Here is a 25,256-nt window from a genome sequence, read left to right as displayed (position 1 = left end):
TTTAAATCGTAGGCTCCCTTTCCTTCTTTTAGAGGTTATACTAGATATTTGAACACTCATACTTACCAAGCCTGCAGTTAGTCTCTCGTTACTCTCTTCCTGAACAGTGCGTGTTCCTCAGAACATAATTCCCTGATTTTGCTCCTACCTCACTGAACTTTCTCTTTTCTGTCCCCTTTGCTGACCTTTCCTCCTCTACCTAACCTCTGATGAATGTTAGAGTGACTCAGGGTTTAGGGCTGGGCCTATTCTCTGTATGACTTCCTGGGTACTCTTATTCTGATCAGCCTTTAAATACCATCTTCCCTCTGATTTATTTATCTGCCTCTTCATTGAGCCCCTTTTATACTCAGACTTATATATTAAACTGCCTACTTGACATCTCAACTTGAATGTTTTAACACAACTATAACTGCACCCTTGAGTCTGCTTCTGACCCCCCTACCCCGCCTCCGAGCTGACTGTCCCTCAGATTTCATCTCACCACATGGCCCCACCATTCCCCCAGGTTTTCAGTTAAGAAATTTAGAGAAAACCCTTGATTTCTTCTTTTTCCTACACCTACTGCATCTAAATCATAAAGTCTTGGTAATTCTTCTTCCTCTCTTTTTAGTTCAGAAAGCCAAATTTCTGGCCGGGCGCGGTGGCTCACGCCTGTAATCCCAGCACTTTGGGAGGCCGAGACGGGGAGATCACAAGGTCAGGAGATCGAGACCATCCTGGCTAACACGGTGAAACCCCGTCTCTACTAAAAAAATACAAAAAACTAGCCGGGCGAGGTGGCGGGCGCCTGTAGTCCCAGCTACTCGGGAGGCTGAGGCAGGAGAATGGCGTGAACCCGGGGGGCGGAGCTTGCAGTGAGTGGAGATTGCGCCACTGCACTCCAGCCTGGGTGACAGAGCGAGACTCCGTTTCAAAAAAAAAAAAAAAAAGAAAGCCAAATTTCTGTGGAGTTAAAAACAGAATAGAAATGCATATGGCATGGTCAGCTTTCTGTAAAGAGTATCTGGTCCTAGCACATTGTTTAGAGGAATTAACAGTGAAATTTATTTTGAAAGTTGTATTTAAATATACTTTAAAATAAATACAGCATTTGTTTTATGTTTGTGGTAGGTATTGTGCATATTACTGTAAAGAAAACAATTACAAACTCCATTTTTGGCAGTTTCCTCAGATTTATGTTTTTTATTCTTCCTCAAAAATATCTTGAAACAGTAAAATGTAATAACCTATTAGTTTCAACAAAGCTAGATAAGCTGGGCACAGTGGCTCACGCTTGTAATCCCAGCACTTTGGGAGGCCAAGGTGGGTGGATCACGAGGTCAGGGGTTTGAGACCAGCCTGACCAACATGGTGAAACCCTGTCTCTACTGAAAATACAAAAATTATTTTGTGGTGGTGGGTGCCTGTGGTCCCAGCTACTCAGGAGGCTGAGGCAGGAGAATTGCTGGAACCCAGGAGGTGGAGGTTGCAGTGAACTGAGATCGCACCACTGCACTCCAGCCTAGGTGACAAAGCGAGACTGTCTCAAAACAAAAACAAAAACAAAAACAAATCAAAACTAAGTGGTACATGGGCTGTGACAATTAACAGAAAATATACCATTCAATTAAATATTTAAGTACTAAACCATTATCAATATTTCTATTTGTCCTGAAAATTGGCCTATTGAGGATTCTTTATCTTTCCTTTCAAGAAGACATTCTGCTAATAAATCTACAATTTTTGCTATTTTGTATAAATAGATTTAAAGTGTTTTGTTATTTGAAAATACTGAGAAAGTTTATTAAGTTTCATGAGAGTTTTCCTCTGTTTTCTTCTTTTTAAAAAGATGCATTGCTGTTTGCTCCCTTGGGGTCTGGATATGTGAAGAGCTTGCACAGTGTACAAGCCACCCTCAGGTGAAAGAGGCCATCAATGTGATAGGAGTAACTCTGAAGGTATTACCAGTTTGTGGTGCTGATTGGACATTAAGCCATATCTGAGGCATTTAACAGTTTGAGTTTGAATTAGCCCCATCTTTTTTATCCCCCAAATGATAGAAGGATTGTGATTCCCATTGCATGTGCTGCGAGGCTCCCGGGAGGGGCACCGACGGCTGCTCCCCTGCTGGCAGCTGCAGCCCAGCCACCAGTGTCTCGAGGTTCCTGGACCAGTGGCCAGATGGGTTCCTCTGGTGGCTGGGAAGCTCCTGCTGCAAAGAGGACACCTGTCACCTGTTGGTGGGAGTGACAAGAGAGTGGGGTCTCGTGCTGTGGCCTCTTCAGCAGGCCTGGGAGAGACCTCCACAGCTTCTATTTAGGCCCCTCAGTGTTTACCATCTGACTGAATCTTGGGCACTTTAAGGACATCTTTCTCTCTTTGTTCTGTTAATGAGAAGAAGAACTGCCATTCCCTGGGCACTCACACTAGGTCGGAGTAATGGCGAACTCTAAATACTTTTGTTAATCTTCAAGACAGCTCTGCAAGATAGATGTTGCAATTTCTGTTTTATACCAGAGGAAATCAAGGCCCAGAGAAATTAGGTCACAAGCCTGAGGCCACACAGGTGTAAGTGATGGAACCAGCAATAAAAGCAGATCTGTGCGGCATTAAAGACATGCTTGAGCTTTCACATGTGCTGTTAGGCTGCCTCTAAGCCAAAGCTCAAATCCTGCTGGGTCCTTTCCTAGGTCCTGCTTGGAAATGGTGGTAATAAATAGCATTGCCATTATCACCCTTAGGGAACCAGTGAGTGCCTGGTCTCTGCCACGCGCTGTGCTGAGGGTTTTATGTAAGTTTTTAGTTCAGGGGTAAGTGTCCTCAGTTTACTGGTGGAGAAACTGAGGTGCAGGAGCATTCAAGGCCCTAGAATGACCACCTCACTGAACCAAAGTTCAACCCCTGAACCATCCATCCACCTAACACCAGCATTCAGGCTGCTGCGTGCCCTTCTGTGCTGCTGCCACACGCAGCTATAATAGCAACGGCACTTACAGCTGACGCCTGGGACAGTCGCCATCAGGCCAGCAACAGTCGCTGTTCCACCCTTTGTGTATTATCTGCTTCTGCGCATAGAATGACCAGCCAGTGCTGTCTCCCACCCTTGGCTTGGCGTCTGGCCCCTGCCTGACCAAACTCAATGCCTCCTGTTCCCCAAGTACACCCTCTGACCACCCCCATTGCTTCATCCTCCCCCATTTCTCCTCCACAACACCTGGGAGTGGAGGTGGGGGTGGTGGTTGTATTATGGGAGCTGGAAAAACACTTGCTGCTGATCCCTGTGATGAGGAATGGAAAAATTATCCAACCACAGTATCACAGAAGAGTGCCCCTCCAGCCAGAGCAGGGTGCTGACCGCTGACCTTTGTCAGCAGATTTAATCCTCAGAGCTGCCCTGTGAGGGGAAGTGTCAGTGCCACCTCCACTTCACAAATGAGGTGAATGAGCTGACTAGGGACCAAAGGAGCTTGCCAAAGCCAAACCCAGAACACTCTGGCCACATGTGTGGAGTTTTGCACAACTGAGGTGTGTAGGACACCTCCTGACTCCCAAAGCCTTGGAGAAATATTTACATGTAATTTATTAAAGTGAAAACAAGTTGGCTATAAATTATATATCAATGTAGATCCCAATTCATTTTTAAATACCCTTTTTCAATTCTAAGATCTGTTTTTAAATTTTTAATTTTTCTTAAATCTAGAGGTATATATATAGTTAATGTAAGGTGGTTCCTCCATCTCTATTCCTTCCATGGAGAAACTATTAATAACTCAGTGGTGTGTTAGATTGAAGGAGATAGACACACACAGACACACAGAGTCATGCATCGCATAGTGATGGGGATACATTCTAAGAAAGTGTCACTAGGTGATTGCATTTTTGTGTGAATATCATTAAGAGTATTACAGAAACCTAGATGGTTTCTGGACTTTGTGGGATGGCTTGTTGCTCTGAGGTTATAAACCTATACAGCACACTACTGTACTGAATACTGTAGGAACTGAATATTGAATTGGAACACAATGGTGAGTACTTGGGTATCTAAACATGTCTGGACATAGAAAAGGTACAGTAAAAATATGGCACTATAAGCTTATGGGACTAGTGTTACATCTGCAGTGCTTACCAAATGTTTCCAAAAACATTGTTAGGAGGTACGTGACTGTATATGTGTATCTCTGTATAATACAGGAAAGAGATAGAAATTGCTAACAGAGTAGAAGGATAGATAATCTTTCTGCAACTTTTCATGATTTGGGGGGAAAATATAAGATACCAGAAAAACAATGTGGTTACCACATACTGAGCTCTCACTCTGTCCGCTATCCCAGCACAGCATAGAGACTGTCCTGCTGAATCCTCCCGCCTCTGGATAGCAGTAAAAGGGAAGAGGACTGAGGAAGGTCAAAGAACTGGCTCCAGCTTGAATTGCTAAGAAAGCAGAGGGATCAGGATGCAGCCAAGTTGTTGGGTCTTTAACCATTATTAATAACAGGAAACTCATTGACTTAAGTCCTGGTCTCTGAGGACACCTCCCTCCCTACTTCCCTCTTCCCCTGCCTCTAGTTCCCATGTTGCTGTGGCAACTGGGTTGTTTTACCTAAGGATATAGCCTTTAACTGAGGACTGGAAGGGAAAGAGTTGCTACAAAGAACAAGAAGAACAGCCACCACTATGAGAACAGGGGATTCTAGGAGGCTTTGGGGTTCTGCCAGGAGGGAGAGAAATGGAGAAAGAGGAGGCAGTGGGGTCGTCGGCCCCACCGCCAGCCGAGCCTCCGCCTGCTTTTTGGGTAGCGGAGAGTGCAAGCCCTGGCAGGGCTTCCTGCTTTACGGGCTCCACGTAAAGCCAGTGCCACCTCTCTTGTAAGAACCCTTCAGAAATGCCCTGCAAAGGTGACCTAGGTGTGCCCTTGAATGTGCAGAGCATTCCACTCAGCGAGGCGTTGCTTGGCTGGTTTGTTTATGGTGGGGTAGCAGATCGATGGTGGGCATGGGGTGGTTGGGGGAGGTGGTTCTAAGCCATAGCCATACTCACCAACTCTTGTGAGCTGTCCAGCCCTGCTCCTTTTCCCACCCCGTCTTCTGAGACATCACTGACTTTCCTCCTTCTCCTTACCCCATTGTTGTTTCTGGCTTTGAGTCCTGCCAGCTGTACTTCCTTAACGCCCATTGAATGCCCATGGTCTGTCCCACCCACTACCCAAGTCCATCTCTCACACAGCTTACCCTGCCAATACGGAGCCTCCTGATCAGAGTCACCAGTCCTAGACTGGCCCCCACAGATCACTGTTCATACCACTGTCAGTGGGATCTGTCCACGCACAGGCTGACCAGTACAGCCCACAGGCTGGAGCGCTCATCATGGCTCTCTGTCGGTATTCTGTGACTGTATGCTGGAGAAGTGAGAGAGCAAATGAATGGCTTATTTCATCTCCACCATTCCCCACTCCTTCATTACATGTCAGTAACACCACCCTGCTTGCAGCCCCCTGTATCTGACCGGCCTTTCCTACCTTGGTGCCTGGGCCCTGCCACCCATGCCTGGAAGGAGACCCCACATCCCCCCTGCGTTCTTCCAGGAACAGCTTCCACGTTGCCGTCTCCTTCCACGTTGCTGTCTCTCTGCCTGTTTTCCCCCAAGCCCCATGTCCCACTACTCTCTGCCCATAGCTTTTTTGTCTTGTCGGTCGGCTCTCAGAATTTTCCCTTGTCTGTTTCCAGCTTCTTGAGTTCAGAGCTTTGCCAGCCTTATCTTTCCACCTGGTGACTCTACCACTGTGGTGCAGCAGCAGCACACACAGTGCCCGCTCATGTTCTCCCACTCCCTCCGAGTTTCATCTTCACCTTAGGCACACCACGCACATCCTTAAGGGGGGCATGCTAGGCAATAAAGATATAGTGGTGAACAATATATGCAGGAAATAACAGACAAAAAGGTCAGCTCTGATAGCCTGTAATGCCATGAAGGAGATCTAATAGGGGAATAGGATGAAGCTGAAGGGCTGAGGGGGTGGGCCACCACCCAGCTCTCAGGGCAGTGTGGTGGCCTGAGGGAGGAGATGACATTTTGTGCCATAATTTGAAAGATATAACAATGCAAGCCACATGCAGACCTAGGGATTAAGTGTTCCAAGCAAAGTTTAGAAGGAGCAGGTGCAAAGGCCATGGGGCCAAAGCAAGCCAGAGTGTTTGAGAGATGGAACAAGGCTGGTGGAAATTGTATCGTCTGGGATGTGGGGTCTCTGTGGCCAGGGAAGGCTGTGAAGAGCCCCTGAGTGCAACTACTACAGCCCTGGGTTTAGCTAGTGCCTCTCAGGTAGGGGTAGTCAGTAACTGTTTATTCTGTAGAATTAAAAACCTTTCCCTTCTTCCTTATTCTATACATTTGTCACTGAGGCACTGAACATTGATGATGGTCTGCTTCATGTGGCTTAGAGTGAGGTGTCCCTACACCAGGGTCAGTGACGAATTTTTCCTGCCATACATAATGAGTTATGGATAATGGTATAGCCCCATGTTCTGGCCAGGGAGAAAAGCAGACGGTGCCCTTGTCCCTTCTATGCTCTCCCAGCATGAAAAAGTAAGACCTTTAAGGTGCTGCCCTTAGACATGGTACGTCACAATAAATGGAAGCATCCAGACCTTGGTGATGAGTTGAGATGCATGCCAGCCTCAGGAAACGTACTCAAAATAATTGAGTATACCATAATTCCTTAGTTATCTTCTCCTACACTCTAACTTTACACATTCTTAGTATGTTATACATGTATGTCAGGTTTTATTTCATAGGATAGAAAGCCATTTAATCAATCCCTGTTTCTCCATATGTAAAATGTTATTTAACATCTACCTTGCAGAGCTGTCAGTGAAGATTTATCAATGAGAGAATGAGTAAAATCCTTGTAAAAGGTTCAGCATACGGGGATACGTTTTAATTTCCTCTATTTGTCAAAAATATGATTTCTGTGAGCTGAATAAGAAATTTGAAATTATGGTTTTAATTTCCAAATGAGTAAATGAAAGCTTCTTGTTCCTGTAGAACGTTATGTAAATTAACACAATGAGGCTAGAGAAGAGGCAGTTTTAAAATGGTGATGTGACGATGTCTAAACTCTCTGGTAGTAAGACATATTTTTCATCAATTTGAGGCAAAACAGATAAATGTAATCTATAAGGAACTGAGAAGAAGTAACTATTTTGTCCTTAAGAATGATGTACCTGTTAAGTTATGTGTCTGCTTTGGGATGTGGTTTCCTTTTATAGTTTCCCAACAAAATCGTGGCCCAGGTAGCTTGCGATGTGCTTCAGTTGCTGGTTTCCTACTGGGAGAAACTTCAGATGTTTGAAACCTCTCTGCCTCGGAAAATGGCAGAAGTAAGTCTTTTTTCCTGTAATACTAAAACATAAGCATTTTCTTTTTATTGTATTTGATATTTAATTAATTATAAATGTTCAAATAATTGTTAGAGAACCGACTATTAAATTGCCACAAGTCACTCGTTTTAAGATGAAGTTAGACTGGTTCTTCTCAGCTGTGATTTCAGGCACTATGTAAAGAAGCCAGCAGTGTTCCAGACAGAGGCTTATACTTGGGGAGTTTGAAAGGCAGGCACGACCACAACAAAGAAACCTTTTGTAGATTGGGCTTCATTCATCAAGAGCAATTTGGATGGTGCCAACAAGGAGTAGGCAGCTGGTTATGATGCCCTCCGTGAGGGGTGGAGGGGGCGGCTGTTGTGTAAAACAGAAGTCTCTCCCAGACTAAAGCCCTGGACCCCACTTTCTGCCCTAGCAGGATTACTGGCCGTAATGAGATTGCTACCATGATAACCTCTGTGTGGGTAACTGGTGGGAGAGAGGGGTGGAAGGAATAGGAAGAATCTTCTCAACAGTCATATCCTGAAGGCCACTTGCATCCAAGTGTGCTTCGCCTGTACACAAGCAAGCACCTTCACTCTCATAGGTGTCCATGGGATAAGGCACTTCTACTGAGTTTTATAGCTGCACTTTTAACACATGCCCTGTTCTCATACATCCAGTGGTAACTCTTCAAGGAAATTTGATTTGTCCCCGTGAGGTATTACAAGGAGAGAGAAGTGATGTTGATTTATTTTCTCTCAGCCCTAGACAGATTTCCCTGGAAAGATCACTTTGTTCTCTCAGAGGTACATTAAAAGGCACAAGTGATTTTTGACCTTAAGTGACCTAGAGTGAAATGGAGTTTGGACATGGGAACATAAAATGCTCTGAAATGGAAAGTAGGGTTTTGGGGTGACCATGTAATTTATCGTCTAAATGGAACTGCTTTTGGGAATGAAAGGGGTGCTGTTTACACCAGGACAGCAGGTGGAGACTTAGGGTAATTTATAATAAAACTAAAATGGGAGCATTTTCATAATTATTTTTGGAAGTGTTTTTTCACTTCACTATGAAAACTGTGGAAACTGATGTTCAGAATTATGTGACTGCAGAGAGAAATACTCTTTTCTCTGTCTTCCCCCCTAATTTTTCAACCAGAAAAGTAGAGTAGAAACTGGATGTGACCCCATTGTCTTTTCCTAATTTTCAAGATCACCACACAGCTGGCCCTCTGCTTTGTATCACCTTTCTTTGGTGAGTTGGCACCAAGCTGGCGCTAGTTGCAAGGCCATCGTGGGACTCCTAACATGGGCTTACAAAGGCTTACAAATATTGTCTGTTTGATTGGGGATTTATCTTTTATGCAGATCCTTGTGGCCACAATTGCTTTTCTTTTACCAAGTGCAGAGTACTCCTCAGTGGAAACAGACAAGAAGGTAGGTGGCACATTAACTAAGTTTTTCCTAGAGTTTTTTAAATTTTAATGTAAGGTAAAATGATAAATAATGTTACAACTAGTGATATCCTTTGTAATATCCTTCTCTATTGGCCTTAACAGTCTTTTTTGTGAAAATGCTGTTTATTTATTTACTTGCTTACCTGCCTATCTAGCACCTGCATGTCCACTGAATACTATGTGTAGGGACAATTCTCTTATTATTGCATGTAGTGAGGTTTAAAAGACTGCAGCATAAGTTACCGGGCATGTTCTTCTTCCAGTTTATTGTGTCCTTGCTACTCTGCCTCTTGGACTGGTGCATGGCATTGCCCGTGAGTGTCCTTCTCCACCCTGTGTCCACGGCAGTCCTAGAGGAGCAGCATTCGGCCAGAGCCCCCTTGCTGGATTATATCTACAGGGTGAGTCTCCACCTGGGTCTGGGGGAATGGAGTGTGGGTTTATATGCCAGAGAAACACCAAAATACGTCTTATGCATGTACTTATTTGTCATTGCCCTTTTGAAAAGGATTTATGGTGGCTAAACTTTTTCTTAAAAAGTAAATAACTTGGCCAGGCACGGTGGCTCACGCCTGTAATCCCAGCACTTTGGGAGGCCGAGGTGGGCAGATCATGAGGTCAGGAGATTGAGACCATCCTGGCTAACAAGGTGAAACCCCGTCTCTACTAAAAGTACAAAAAATTAGCTGGGTGTGATGGCGGGCGCCTATAGTCCCAGCTACCCCGGAGGCTGAGGCAGGAGAATAGCGTGAACCTGGGAGGCAGAGCTTGTAGTGAGAGGCGATCTCGCCACTGCACTCCAGCCTGGGCAACAGAGCAAGACTCCATCTCAAAAAAAAAAAATTGTAAATAACTTAAGGACTGAAAGCAGAACAGATATAAAGAAGCAGTGGTTACTAAGTTAAAGATGTATGCATTTTACATGAGTATCATCTTTATTCTTTAAACAACTGCAGTTTTGTCAGAATTCTTCAATTTTCATGGAACATGTTCTATGTCTACTTAAGAAAGAACTGTTCATATTATAGGGATATCTACATTAATTTTTTCCCTAGGGCAAATAACTTCTTTTTAAAAAATTAATTTATTTTTGTTGCACATATTAGATGTACATATTTTCAGGGTACATTTGATAATTTGATACATTCACGTAATCAAATCAGGGTAATTGGGATGTCTGTCTTAAATGTTTATCTTTTCTTTATGCTAGGGACACTGGAATTATTGTCTTCTAGCTATTTTGAAATGTACAATTGATTAATGTTAACTACAGCCATCCTACTGATCTATAGAACACCAGGTCTTATTTCTTTTATCTAACTGTTTGTATACAGCATTACTTTGACAATATCTGTTTATCAAAGGAAGAAAAAGGTTTAATGGTCTCAGTAATCATTTTGCCTCAAAAAATTCTTAAGAAATAAATTAAGGAATTATGTCACATCAAAGTAATTAGCTTCATCATTTTTATAATATTCAAAATATTCTTAGTTAACCCCCCACCCCTTCCCCCCACACACATACACACTGATGACTAGGGGTGGCCTTTGCTCTGGATTGCTTATAATATCCTTCTGTAATTTGTCTTAACAGTCTCTCTCAAACCTTGGCTGTTCATTTAGCATTTGCATGTCCACTGAATAATTACTGTTATGGAGGGAAAAGTCTGTGGTTTACTCTTTTACTAAGAAACCTTTAATAATAAAAGAAGAGTCCAAGTCACAGACTGATTACTTTATTGCCTTATTTTTAAAAGTATTACTTTAAAAAAAATACCTAATTGTGGTTGAAATTCTACTAAAAAGTATTTGTGTATTCTTAAACGGTTTCTTCAGTAGTTAAAGATTTTAATAACTGTATTAGGATTCATTAGATACTTCTGTTATTTTTGTGGCTTATAAACCTGTACAGAGCTTGGTTTGGACCAACTGCATTAGCCACAATCACTTATGTAAATCTCTTTTCTGAGTTCTTTCTTTTCTTAAAGATTTCTCTTAAAATTGCTTTATCACTGTAAAAGTCACCTCGTAGTAAAAATTCATAAATTTACTAAATAACTGTTTGTTTTGTATTTTAAGAGTAAACTTTTTATTGAAGTATAATATGCTTCCAGAAAACTGCACCAGTCTGTAAGTGAAAGCTTGATGAATTTTTACCAAGTGAGCATGCTTGTAAAATCAGAGCCCAGATCAGGAAACAGAACATTCCTGGCATCCTGGAAGCCTTCTCTGTGCCTCCCCCTAGCCACTGGCCCCATACACACGTCCAGGGATAGCCTCTATCCTGTGTAACAGAGTAGAGTAGTTTTGCCTGTTTTGAACTTGATACAAATTGAGTCATACAGTATGTCTTCTTTTGTCTGACATCTTTTGCTCAACATTATTTTTTAGTGATTTATTCAAACTGTTGTGAATAGTTGCAGATTTTTCACTCTTGGTAATAGATAGTATTACACAGAAAAAACCACAATACATTTATCTATTTTACTGTTCATAGACATTTGGATAGTTTAGAGTTTTGGACCCATAAAATGTGAATATTTAGGGTTGTTGTTTTGGGGTTTTTTTTGTTTGTTTTTTGTTTTTTTTGTATACACACGTATGCATTTCTGTTGGGTGTCTACCTAGGAGTGAAGTTGCTAGAATACATATATTCTGCCTTATTGGTAAACACCAAATAATTTTCCAAAGTAGTTGTGCTAGTTTACACATAGCATGTGGTTTTAATGTACACTTCCTACGTTTATTACATTTTGGCTACTAGAAATTAATTATCTCAGTGATTGCAGCTTAATTTTTAAATGAATAACAGAGCTGCCGTAAGGATTTTCCTATACTGCATTTTTTGCTAGGAAGAGGACATAGTCAAGTGGTTGCCCTGACAACTGTAATTCTTGGTACTTTGTAGCCATTTACAAAGGGTACCTGACCACAAGGCCTCTTGCCATGTCAGCAAACCAAAGCTAGTCATCTAAAAGTGAATTTACTTTACAGAAATATATTTAACCCAATGGTGTTTTCTTAGTTTTTCAAGTATTACCTTGATTCTTATAGAAATCAGTGTTTGGAGTTTATGATCTTGAAGTTATGATTAAAAAGGGAAATCTGGTACAATCATTACCTCATTTATGCATTTTAGCATATTCAAGATGATTTGTGTTTGCATGACTTGTATGTGTACAAAAGCTCAAATGAGTAAGTAGATAGATCTTCAGTCAACTGCAGTTTGTAAACTACCAGTGAACTTTCAGGAAACTAATCTTGTCCAAATAAGAATAATTTTAAAATTGTATTAAGTTAGCCCTTACAATTCATGGTGTCATGAGTTATACTAATTTAAACTCATGTCGTGCACTAATGGTCTCTGCTTGTTGTGCTCATTCCACCCTCCACCATGGTTGGCCTGTCCCACCACTACCCTTCATGCCCTGATTAGTTCCTTCTACCTGTGCCACCTTTGATGGACAGGAGGGGGACTTAGGTATGTGCAGTCACACAGAATGTGAATAAGTACTTTTTAACTTTTACTTTCCTTTTGCCTTGAGAACATATTTCTTGGCATTGATATGAAAGGAGCAAAATAAATTTGCTAATAGTAAGAATGTATTTAAGAATGGTCATTCCATTTCCAGCTAGGACCAAGCAGGAGTCCTGGCTGTCACGTGCAACAGTAGTTTGACAGATTGTCAGGGGACACGAGGTGGGTAGCATCCATGGTGCACATGGCCTCTGTTTTCACAGGTTCTGCACTGCTGTGTGTGTGGCTCAAGCACATACACCCAACAGAGTCACTACACACTGACCCTGGCTGACTTGTCATCCACGGATTATGACCCCTTCCTGCCACTGGCAAATGTGAAGAGCTCTGAGCCAGTCCAGTATCATTCATCAGCGGAACTGGGTAACCTGCTGACTGTTGAAGAGGGTGAGTGAGTATTCTTTCAAGTATGAAACCTTGTGAGAAGGAAAAGGAAGGATTTAGCCTTTTGCCATGCTTGCTGTAGTTTTTTTTTTTTTTTTTAAACTAGTTGTTGAAGTTGAAATCCTAGTTCCTGGAGTCCTCTGTGATGGCAAATTCTGCCTTTCTTGTTTCTTCTTTTTTTCTATTTTTTTTTTCTCTGCTGTTTTCCCATTTTAGTAGTTCAAATGGTTTTTGTATTATTCAAGACAGGTATGTCTTAGATCCTTGGAACTCACAAAAAAGGCTCATTTTCTATCCTCAAGGAGCTTTACATCTAATGGAAAACACACAGTGAAGTCCAGAAGGACTCATTGTGGACTGGTAGCACCATGAGGGCTTTCCATGAAGAAGGACTTAAGCCAGACTTAGCAGGGTGGACAGGTGTTGAAAGGAGCTCGTAGATTGTTCCAAGTTAGAAGAGCATCATAAAAAGAGATGAAAATGTACTTGCTACAGTTTTAGATTTGCTCTGCTCATAGCAGAGAGTCCATTTTAGAGTATATAGGGACTGTCAGGACTTAGAGCCTGCTGTATTTCTTACTTAAGCACCCCTCTCCCCAGAATGATAAGAGCCCAGCTTTGGGCCTTGGAATGGGAGTCAGAATGTGGGTATATTGTCTATACATATGATAAAATTGCATAGAACCAAACACACACACACACACACACACACAAATGCATGCATGTAAAACTGGTGAACACTGAATAATATAGATGGATTATTATCAATGTCAATTTCCTGACTGTGATGTTGTCCTATAGATATGCAAGATGTTACTCTGAGATGAAGGGTATTTGAGGTCTCTCTGTATTATTGCTTACAACTGCATGTGAATCTGCAGGTGTCTCAACACTAAAAATTAGAAGAAGGCTGAGCCTGGTGGCTCCCACCTGTAATCCTGTCACTTTGGGAGGCCAAGGAGAGCAGATCACTTGAGCACAGGACCAGTTGAATCTGTGAGGTCAAGGCTGCTGTGATCAGTGCCACTGCACTCTAGCTTGAGCGACAGAGTGAGACCCTATCTAAAAAAAAAAAAAAAAAAAAAAAATTGAAAGAGATGTAGGTGTGAAGTGTTAGATCATCCATGAAAATTTTATGGACTTCACAAGTTAAAAACCTAGGCCCAAAAGTAGAATCATGTAGGCAAAAACATCCTTAAGGACAGCAGAGTGAAGAATGTCAGCAGGAAAGCAAAGTCAGGTAAGTAGAAAAAGGACCAAGAAAGAGTCATTTCTAGCAAATCAAGGAAGAAAGCAGGTAAGAAGTTGAGAAAGGTCAGTAGTGCTAGTTGCTTCCGAAAGCTTAGGGAAGGTGAGAATGAAACAGGAGCTGTTTTATTTCCCAACTAGGTGTTTGGTGGTAGGTTTTGCCAGAGCACTTTCACCAGAGTGGTGGGTCAAGCCACATAACATGAGCAGGTGACCTGTGCAGTGACAATCACATCCCTGAGTCAGACTCCTTTTGTGAGGCCCTTGGTGGAAGGAGGAAGGACACAGCAGGCAGTGGCCAGGTGAGGGAGGACCAAGGTCCAGAGGTATGCTTGCAGCACTACAGAGTCTGGAGCAAGGTTCAAGCTGACAGGAAGGGAAAGGTGAGATGAGGATGAAAAAGACAGGGGGGGTGGTGACAGTCATGAGCAAGGGCTTAAAATCTAGCAGTCCTGATTTTAGCTCCATTTTGTAGATGAGCAAACTGAGGTTAAGGGATATTCGCAGGGGTGTGTACAAGTCAGAAGTAAGGGAGGTGGAATTTGAACCTAAGATTTAATGACCAAGTTCCTAAAATACATTATTGACTCTGAGATTTTTGACGTGGAGTAGACTCAACACTCTTGTTTTGAGTTGTGTTAGAGGTGATTGATACATGGTTCATTTTCACATTGTTCTCTTGATTTGTTCTCCATTTATTTAATCATTTAATTGTTTATTTCTGGAGCTCTACTGTCTGTTAACTGCAATGTCTGCTTTACTTTTCCCCCCACAATGATAAATTATTTTTATTAAGTAATTGAAACAACTCAATCTATTTGTTTTGTTGTTCCCTACTGTAAGTTCATATGTCTTATAATAAAATTAATTTTTTTCCTAAAGTCATCAATTTATACTCATCCCACATGAATATATTCCTAAAACATGGCTATCCCTAAAATAGGTTCACCATTTATTATGAGTTGTCACTTAAAAATAGCAGAAGATAAATAGGTTATTGAAAAAGGAAAAACCTAAAAATACACATTTAAATTCTGGCACCATTTTTCTTTCAATGTACAATTATCTTTTACCTGAATATTTGTTCTCCAAAAAGCATCAGGAGCTAATGCAAACATTCCCAAGATAGTTCTAAAGTACTAAAAATAATTGCTTAAACTTCTCTGACAAAGGAGTTTTTACAATTCACTGACATATTAGCTAAGCAAATAGGCAAAATGCTTAAAAAACATATTGGTATGCACATCCTTGCTAAGTGGATACATCATATAGAAAGTGAAAAGGAAAAATGAAGGTGATAGTGTAGGTATTTTAGGTTAAGCAAGAAAGAGCTCAAATTTGAGGGTATTTTTTTTCACTCAATGTCGTACTTCATCATCCATAACAAAACTATCTCTGGTTAGGTGGCCAGGCATGGTGGCTTACGTCTGTAATCCTAGCACTTTCGGAGGCCAAGGCAGATGGATCATGAGGTCAGGAGATCCAGACCATCCTGGCTAACATGGTGAAACCTTATCTCTACTAAAAATACAAAAAATTAGCTGGGCGTTGTGGCAGGTACCTGTAGTCCCAGCTACTTGGGAGGCTGAGGCAGGATAATTGCTTGAACCTGGGAGGCGGAGGTTGCAATGAGCCGAGATCGTGCCACTGCACTCCAGCCTGGCGACAGAGCAAGACTCCATCTCGGGGAAAAAAAAAAAAAAAAATTTATGTTGTTTTTCACCTTTTTCTGGTATCTTGTTGAGTAGCTTAATAATCAACCTTCTAAATTCTTTATCTGGTATTTCAAAGATTTCATCTTGGTTTAGATCCGTTGCTGGGAAGCTAGTGTGATCTTTTGAACCTTGTTTTATCATATTACCTGTATTTTCTGGTCCATTCTCATTTGTGTAGACTGTTTCTTCAAATTGTTCTTGAATTTATTCTTGATTTAACTGTATTTATTTTTTAATTTCTTTTTCCCCTCCTCTTAAATACGTGACTTTAATGTTTATAGTTTATTATAGCCTAATTTGATTTTGCTGCTTTTAGAGGTGAATATTCTATATGAGTTTCTTGGTTATATGGAGTCTTTGTATGCTAAGTTTCTCAGATGCTGATTGTAGTAGTTACGTACTCGGGGTGTGGGCAATTTCATTGTCTCCTGTGGAATTGGAATGGCAAGGATCTCTTGAAGCTTATATCATTTCCCCATGGTATGCACTTTTTAATTTAATTTTTCCCCAGTATTTTATTGACTCTCTTGATGATCCAGGCTTCAGGCCAGTAGGGGAAGTATCTCTAGATAGAAACCAGTTGCAGCTAAAGCAGGTGGTTAGATACAATACACAATGGTGGGCTGAGGCCCCAGCCTTGATTAATGTGGCTAGGGGATCTCTCAGTTAGATGCACTGAGTTTTATCAGGGTGAAGAGTGGGAACTAACTCAGCTCTCCTGTCAGGCCAGCGGCGAGAAAGTTACCCACCTCCCAGCCTCACTCCTGTCCTAATATTTCGGCTGTTCACATCAGACAGGCACCTCTTTTCATCTGTAGGGATGAGGGATGTTGATGTTCCATGTGGAAAGGAATTATGATTCTGCCTCTTTTGCAAGCCTAAACTTGGAGAGTGCGTCTGTGAGGATGCAGTCACCATGAATTGTTCCAGGAGGGCTATCTATAGGTGCATTCATGCTGAGTTCCCATGGAAGAAGTTCCAGTTGTGTCTATGGTGGTTGACAAAGTGGAGAACAAGGACCCTTTCTCCACAAGCCTTCACGAGCATGCAGGCTGCCTTCCTGTTGGGGTAGAGGTTCAGACTTTCCCTGTTGCACCCAGCACTGCAGTTGTGTCTCTGCTGCAGAAAGATGTGGGACTCAAGCCCTGCTGTCCAAATTCTTTTGTCCCTTGGGGTGTTCCCTTGATGTGGTGCTCTCCCCCTTCCCCTAGAAATAGGAGGTCTTGATAGCCAGACTACAGTGATTGCTATTGCTCTTCTGGGTCTAGCCACCCAGTGGGGTTGCCACTCTCCAGGCTGGTGCTGGGAAATGTCTGCAAATGATCATCCAGTGATGTGACCTTTCTTCAAGTCTCCCAGCAGTGGGTACTCCAGCTGTGATAGAGGTGGCAGGGGAGTGACGTAGACTCTGTGAGATTCCTTGTTATAGATATGCTTAGTGTGCTGGCTTTCTTGAATGCTGGTTTTAATTGTGGTTAACTTTCACCTGGACAGGCTCAGGACCTCTGGTGGCTAGAGTATTATGGGCATTGGTGATAGCTAAGGTCATTTAGCCATTTTCTCCTTCCTGGGCACAGTGTTATTCCACCTGTAGATGCTGTAGTGGACTGCATCAGCTAGTTCCAGCCACGACGTGGTGCTTGCAAGAGAGCACCAGCTGCAGTACTAGCTGTGGGATTTGAGCTAGCCCTAAATTGCCTAGGGGAAGTAATCTGGTTTCTGAGGCAATGGGCAGGGCTGTAAAGCTCCTACAAGTTTGTGTCCTTTGTGTTAAGCTACCTAAGCTACCGGGGTGGGTGCAGGGATACATACCAACAGGTGGGGATAGGGTTGAGCAGATCTGTGCTCTGACTGTCCTTGAGTGGGGCCAGCCATGGTTCCTTTGAGGGTCAGGGGTGGTACTCAGGCAGTGGGGTAATGTTCCAGAGGTAGTATAACTGCCTCTGCTGCACAGAAGAGTTCACAATGGGAGTGGAGTGTAGCAGGCAGCAGTAAGCCTTGCCCAGCTCCCATGCAGTTGGCAAGGCCGATCTTACTCCCTCAGTGTTCTTACTAGCAGCACCAGGCTTAGATCCAGGCAGTCTGCACACAGAACCCAGATCTGTCCCAGGCCATAAGCTTTCCCACCTGGCTTTCTGGCCATGCCCCTCCTATCTGCCCATGATGCAGATGTGTCTGCAATGCACTTCCCTGTCCCCCCCCACCCCCCGCCCCTGCCGGTTCTGGTCAAAGGAGTTCATCCCTGCTCGAGATTATATCATGAAATTCAGTTAGGAGCACCTTTCACCCTGTAACCCCTTTCTGAGCTAGTTGACCGGCTTCCCCAAGGTCCCCTGTGAGATATATTCAGGTGTGGCTTCCCTCGGTTCATGCTGGAGACTGGGAATGCCTGCAAGGCATTTGCTGCTGCTACTTCTACTTTTATGTTTCTCATCACTCCCTTAAGCAGTTCCAGCTCTGGGTAGGGTTAAGGCCTTCTCCCATGACCTGGATTTTCAGATTCCTGTGTGGGGATGTGTATTCTGAAGGTAGTCTCTCCCACTCACACTCTGAGGATTTATAGTTTTTCACCTGTCTCTTGGAGTAGACTTCAGCCTTCTGCTTCTTTCAAAGGGTCTGTGGATTCTTGCAGTTTTCCTGTTGAGTTCCTGTATTGCTCCTTGGAAAAAAGTTCACAGTGCAAATCTCTACACACTATTCTGTCCTTCCCAGTGGGAGAGGCACACTAACACTGCCTCCAATCTGCCATCTTCTGGATTTGCTTCTATAGCCCTATGGACTTCTGTCGGCAGGTTTTATATTGGGCTGTGCAATTTGACCTATAAGCCAGTAGATGGTGTTTATGGGTAAAAGCTGGCTGTGGGTGATGTGGCCAGATATATACTTGATCCTTGTTTACCAGGAGAAGCTCTCTATTGCCTCAGGCAATGGGGTGATCCATGGAGTGCACAGTGGTCTGAGCTCCCTGCTTAGCTCTGGGTGGGCAGGGGGCAAGATGGATTGAGCCAGACTGGACAGGCTCATTTACAGCTCCCCTGGTGTTGGACACAAGTAGCAGTGCTGAGGGAGAATCCAGTGAGTGGCCATCAGGTGCCCAGTGATGTGCCTAGGCATGGAGCTGGGAAATCTCCTTGGCTCCCAGTTCTCTGCACAAGCAGAGGGGCACCTGAACTCCTGATCAGGAGAGTGGGTTTGGGTGCTCCAGGTATCTGTAAGTCTGCCTGGGCTTGCAATCTCTGCACAAGAAAGGTGGGGTGGCTCAGGCTGGTAACCCAGATGAGCAGGCACTGCAACTACCTGGAGATATGCCTGGGCATAGGTGGAGAGGACCCCACTTCACCATGGTCTCTGCACAGGAAGGGCAAGCTGGCTCAGTCTGCTGATTCAGGTGAGTGGGTGCTCTGAATGCTTGGAGATCTGCCTGGGCATGGAGTGGAATGGGCTCCACTGTACCATACAGGAAGGGTGGGGCAGCTCAGGCCGCCAATCTGGGCAAGGAAATGTGCCGAATACCTGGAGATCTGTCTTGGTGTGGAGTGGAGAGAGTTCCCCTGCACCAGGATCTCAGCAGAGGAGGGATGGAGAGACTCAGGCTGCTGAACCAGGCAAGCAGGAGCTCTCAGTGCCTAGAGACCTTCCTGAGCATGAAGCAGAGAGGGTCCCACTGCTCCAGGATCTCTACATAAAGGGTGAAGCAGCTCACACTACCAGTCCAGGTGAGCAGGTGCTTTGAATGCCTGGAGATCTGCTTGGGTGTGAAGCACAAAGGGCCCTGTTGCACCACAATCTATGTCCAGGAAGGGAAGCATGGCTCAGGCTCCTGGTCCAGGCAAGCAGGTGCTCTGAATGCCTAGAGATCTGCCTAGGCACGGAGTGGAGAGGGCCGTACTGTACCATGATGTGTGCACAGGAAGGTTGGGGCAGCTCAGGCCGCCAGTCTAGGAAAGCGTTTGCCCTTACTGCCTGGAGTCCTACCTGGGAGTGGAACAGAGAGGGCCCTGCTGCATCATGATCTCAGGGGAGCAGTCTGGTGCACTCAGCAATGACACAAGCAGACTGATTCTATGTTGCCAAGCTGGCCCTGGCTGCAAGTCTCATTGCCCAGGAGAAACTTCAGCTGTAGCAGCTCTCTCCTCCCACCCCAAGCCTGCAGTTGAGAGGAGCACAATTCCAGTGCCTGCTGGTGAGGCACTTTCCTCAGTTCTGGCTGTGGAAGTCCCTACCCCACTCCAGAGCAAGTGCTCCAATCTCTCAGTTCCAGATCTAGGAAATGCCTGCAGCTTTTTCTGGTGTCTTTTCCTCTCAGCACCTCCAAGCCTGTCCCCAAGATAGCTCTGGGGCTTGGGAGAAACATCATTCTCTGCCTTGGCCTGGGTTGCTTGGTTCCCCAGTGGAAAGGTAAATTACAGAGGGAGACTCTTTCTCAGGTACTGGGGCTTCACTCACATCAGCTGGATGCCATCACAGGGGCTGTTTGCCTGCATTGTCCTCCCTGAGATCTGGAACATCCTTCATGATTCCAGTGAATTCCCATTTTCCTTCTTGAATTAAAGCTCAGAGAGTTGATCTTTTTGCACTATGTTGCTATTTCTAAGTGGCTGAGGCACACTAAAAGCCTGTAATATACCATATTGGAACTGCCCCCGCCCCCCCTCCCCAAAAAAGGAGTTGAGTTTTAATCTTCATTCACCACTGACTCTATGTTTCTTTACTGCTGTTTACAGAGAAGAAGAGAAGAAGTTTGGAGTTGATCCCCTTGACTGCTCGAATGGTGATGGCCCACCTGGTGAACCACCTGGGGCACTACCCCCTCAGTGGGGGCCCTGCCATACTGCACAGCCTTGTCAGTGAGAACCATGACAATGCCCATGTGGAAGGCTCTGAGCTGTCCTCTGAGGTGTTCAGAAGCCCAAACCTGCAGCTGTTTGTATTTAACGATAGCACCCTCATCTCCTACCTTCAGACACCCACAGAAGGACTGGCAGGAGGATCACCAGTGGGCTGTCTCTCTGATGTGAGAGTAATTGTGAGGGATATCTCAGGGAAGTACTCTTGGGATGGTAAGGTTTTATATGGACCTTTGGAAGGCTGCTTAGCACCCAATGGAAGAAATCCTTCATTTCTGGTTTCAAGCTGGCATCATGACACATTTGGACCTCAGAAAGACTCTTCTCAAGTTGAGGAGGGGGATGATGTTCTTGACAAATTACTTGAAAACATTGGCCATACAAGTCCTGAATGCCTTTTACCATCACAGCTAAATCTAAATGAACCTTCCCTACCCCCATGTGGCATGAACTATGACCAAGAGAAGGAAATTATCGAGGTCATTTTGCGCCAAAATGCTCAGGAGGATGAGTATATCCAGAGTCATAACTTCGATTCTGCAATGAAAGTCACCAGCCAAGGGCAGCCCTCCCCAGTGGAGCCCCGAGGACCCTTTTATTTCTGCAGGTTATTGCTTGATGACTTGGGAATGAATTCTTGGGACAGAAGGTAACAATCCATGCTAGACCTCCAGTTATTTTATTATTTTCATGTACTTGTATTTTTTATCAGTTTGTGGTTGGGGAAGAAGAAAAGATTGGAGAAGAGAGAAGAGTGGAGATTTTTCTTTATTTTAACATTTGCAGCTTATTTTCTGCTACTAAATTAAAGCTAGAAATGAAATTATGCTGTACTGGTGTGCAGACTGAATTCCAAACATGTTGGATATTTTAAAGGATATCAAACATTGTGGGGGGTGAGGGCGGTGGTGGTTGTTGTTGTTTGTTTGTTTTTTGTTTTTTGAGACAGAGTCTTGCTCTGTTGCCCGGGCTGGAGTGCTGTGGCGTGGTCTTGCCTCACTGCAACCTCCGCCTCCCAGGTTCAAGCAATTCTTCTGCCTCAGCCTCCTGAGTAGCTGGGATTACAGGCGCCTGCCACCATGCCTGGCTAATTTTTTGTATTTTTAGTAGAAACAGAGTTTCACCATGTTGGCCAGGCTGGTCTCGAACTCCTGACCTCATGAGTCACCCGCCTTGGCCTCCCAAAGTGTTGGGATTATAGTTGTGAGCCACTGCACCTGGCTGAGGGTGTGTGTTTTACTTATTGCTTTGTCCATTATTGTTTCTGCCTTCATGCAGGAAGCAAATGAACTACAAAGGTGAATAAGCCACAGTCTAACCTTAGGTCTGATGTGGGAGATAGACCTAATACAACTCTGATAAAGAATAGAATGACCCAGGAGTTCATGAGTAATGATTAAATCCAATGGGAAGTACAGAGCAATGGAGAAGACTTTGTGGAAAGGGGCGGATTTGAGCTGGACCCTGATAGTGGAGTGGAGTTTTTAAGAACAGAGGTGGGGAAAAGGGATTCACAGCAGAGCTGACACCGGAAACAGACACAGTCACACAGTCACATGCATATAAGTCACAACACTCACCAAAGAGCCATCTGTGTCACTGGGTAGTAATGGGATGCCGGTGGAATTTTTATACCTTTGCATGTCTTAAGGAGAATGGAGTTCATTCTGTAGGTTTCTATCACAAATCTTTTGTGAGTGAGCTGGTAGAGGATGGGTGATAGGTATTTTTTATTAAATTACTGATTGAAAAGCGGCAAAATGGTTCTGTAATCACATGGTTTTTCTTCCATCCTTTTTTCTTTATAGGAAGAATTTTCATCTGTTGAAGAAAAATTCAAAATTATTGAGAGAGCTAAAAAATTTGGACTCCCGCCAGTGGTATGTGAAAGTATATCAAATCACTTTTTTCCTGTTTGTCTCTGGGTATTCTTGGATAACAGATACAACTGCAGGAATGAATACACTTACTGAGACATCCAAGGATAGTTCTGTAACCTAGCATCTGGTGACATTTGCACGTGCCATACCTTTGCTGTTTTTTACTATAAGGAATAAACTTTCATGTTTGGTACACTGAAAAGAGGTCACCACTCCCACCTAATCTGTACTTTTGATTGTCTTTCTTTGTGGCTGCCAGAATTCTCATTTGATCTCTGCAACCACCTCTTTATGATGAAGAAAAAGTTTACCTAGGTTAAACAGTCCATGGTTGCTCATACCATATTATCTAAAGCCAAGTGAGTCTGACTTCAAAATCCATGCTGTGTACCAAGGCGCTAACATTCTGTACTTGTGGCTTCATAGTGTTGGAAAGGTTAAAAGCAGTGTGTTGTAATTAATAACTCTCTGTTAATAAGCCTCATTCTCCAAAGCTGGCCAGACTCTCAGATCCACCCCTGTTCTATACTATCTCAGAAGCATTTCTATAGATGAGCTCACAACCATGAAAAGTGTTTGATTTGGGGAATGTGTGTTTCCAAAATCATCTAAGTCAAGAATAAGTATAGTACTTGGTACATAACAGATGTTTCAAAGTTTTGAAGAGAATAAGCTGCCTCCTTAATCTTTAGTTTTTAAAAAAACCTCTTTTAAAAAACAACAACAACAACAACTTCATTCCCCTTTTATTCCGCTTAGGAATATTCTGATATTCTCTGAGCTCTCAAATTAAAAATTCAGGTTGTTTTCCTCAAGTTTATTTTTCAGCTCTTCACACTATATTTTGTTCATTACATTTTTCTTACTACTCGTTAACTCATAAATTTTTAAATCCGTTTTGAGCTATATGTTTTTAAAGGGTGGTGCAGTTGCTGGCTGAGAAGTAAGAAGGAAGAAAGGAAATAACAGAGTCCTGCTTTATCTTGACCAAAGTCATATCCTAGAATTTCAGAAAATTACTAGAGCTCTTTATTCTATTCATTAAATCCTTCATTCATCCACTCTCACGCTTCTCTTCTAAGTCGTGAGCTTCTCCTGCTTGCACTTACAGTGATGAGTTATAGCCTGCTGAATGAATATTTTCACCATCGTGTGTGTTTCAGTGGCTTTGTGATGGTGTTATTGTTTATTTTAAAGTTTTGATCAAAACTCAAAGTGACACATGCTTAAATTTTATTGTCAAGCAAACTCTTGGTTCGTGTCAGTATTATTTGCATATCACCTTGACAACTGTGTTTCTTCTTTGGTGTTTTGAATTCTTGAATTGGATGTAAACCCAACTAGCAAAATCCAGTTGGAATTTTCTTTTAAACACTTGGAAGATTATATTTCAGAGAGGTCCTTTGGTGATGTCACTAAGGACTGAGTAGATAAAATAATATTAAACTTACAGCTGTGTATTGTTTCCATCCTTCAGAAGCATGTGGTATTAAGATGGATTTGTTTGTATTGACCATTTTATGGGAATCAGAAGGGCATAAGTTTTTTTTTTCTTTTTTTCTTTTCTCTTCTTCACCCTTCTACTTTCCCACCTGTCTCCCAGGTCATTCAGGACCTCTTATTGCATCTCGTATTTACACACATGTTGAGGTATGAACTGTTTCGTGTATGTTTCCAAGTCTTGGGAATGTGACAGGATGGCTGTTCCAAACCTGATTCCCTCTGCAGAAGGGGGTATGAGGGCCTTTTTTCCTAGGTGGCCTTACTCTTCTCTGGAGAGTGATAAATATTTCAGTATCAAGAAATATACAGACATTTTTTTAAAAACACAGAATTAAAATATTCATTTGTAATTTTACCTGGATAAAGGAGCCATTCTCAGTCCAGAAGCCTGCAGCACCATTGCCATTTTAAATGTCTTTGTTTCCTGACTTATCAGGTGAAACAGTAAAAGATTTGAATTTGAATAATTTTTTAAAGTCATTAGAAGTGAAAAACCTGAAGCTGCCATTTCTCACCTTGCCCTTCACTGTATTCCATTTCCTGATTATTCTTGTGATTCCTTTTCCCTAGAGGAACATAGATCAACTTTTCTATGGAAATTCTGTAAGGGATTTATTCTAAAGAACTCAGGGATTCACCATCCTCTCCCTCCTTCCTTCGGTATTAAATAAGCAGTCATTTGGGTTCCACACTCAGCTTTTTAAGCATATGCTGAATTATTCCAGGCTTCTTAGTATTAAGTGAATACTTGGTTTCATGTAATTGCGGTCAATTTGTTGAGTGTTAATGCACTTTAGTTGCATGAGGTACAATTGAATTAGCTCCCTGGGGTACTGTTGCAGTGAAATACGGCTTTGAATAGCTGAGTGGCAGTCCCCTCCCTGCGCCTTGATCAACCTTCACTTAAAACCCCAACTCCTGGATTTAGTGTCTTCGACATCAAATGGGTATCATTTTAAGGTGAAGGGTGTTTTGAAGATTCTTTTTGAAGAAACTAGAAATAAGTCTGGTACTCCTCAGCTTTGAGAAATCTAGACTGCCCTGTATTTTGGTCAGGTAGCAGGTAAGAAAATACCTTGTCTGTCAACTTTCATTTAGAACATTTCTGTTTAATTCTGTTATCAATTTATCTCACTGCTCTTGATGCATAGTTCCTTCTTAACATGTTCTTTGGAAAAGTTGAGGCTATCTTGCAGCTGTGGTCTAGATTGTCAATGCTCTGATGAATGTACATACAAATCACAGTGGGCTTCCCTTTTAGATATAAATGCCTTCTTGCCACTACATGGGGAGGTGGATGTTAAAATCATGCTTTCCTTTGGCTTTTTCATGTGACAGCACAA

General features: G+C 43.0%; 1 protein-coding gene across 1 annotated transcript in view; it reads left to right on the top strand.

Annotated features, from left to right (window-relative positions):
• The window catches only part of RALGAPA2 (Ral GTPase activating protein catalytic alpha subunit 2), a 321,348-nt gene that overhangs the window by 177,515 nt on the left and 118,577 nt on the right, over nucleotides 1-25,256 (top strand). The window contains exons 27-33 of the mRNA XM_025399680.1: nucleotides 1,832-1,940; nucleotides 7,248-7,358; nucleotides 8,711-8,779; nucleotides 9,063-9,200; nucleotides 12,540-12,723; nucleotides 20,408-21,179; nucleotides 22,339-22,410. Of these exons, the coding sequence (XP_025255465.1) occupies nucleotides 1,832-1,940; nucleotides 7,248-7,358; nucleotides 8,711-8,779; nucleotides 9,063-9,200; nucleotides 12,540-12,723; nucleotides 20,408-21,179; nucleotides 22,339-22,410 (1,455 nt within the window). The remainder of the gene's footprint in view (nucleotides 1-1,831; nucleotides 1,941-7,247; nucleotides 7,359-8,710; nucleotides 8,780-9,062; nucleotides 9,201-12,539; nucleotides 12,724-20,407; nucleotides 21,180-22,338; nucleotides 22,411-25,256) is intronic.

This window comes from Theropithecus gelada, chromosome 10 (assembly GCF_003255815.1).
Source record: "Theropithecus gelada isolate Dixy chromosome 10, Tgel_1.0, whole genome shotgun sequence".
Taxonomy (NCBI): Eukaryota; Metazoa; Chordata; class Mammalia; order Primates; family Cercopithecidae; genus Theropithecus; species Theropithecus gelada.
This window is presented reverse-complemented; position numbering and strand designations above follow the sequence as displayed.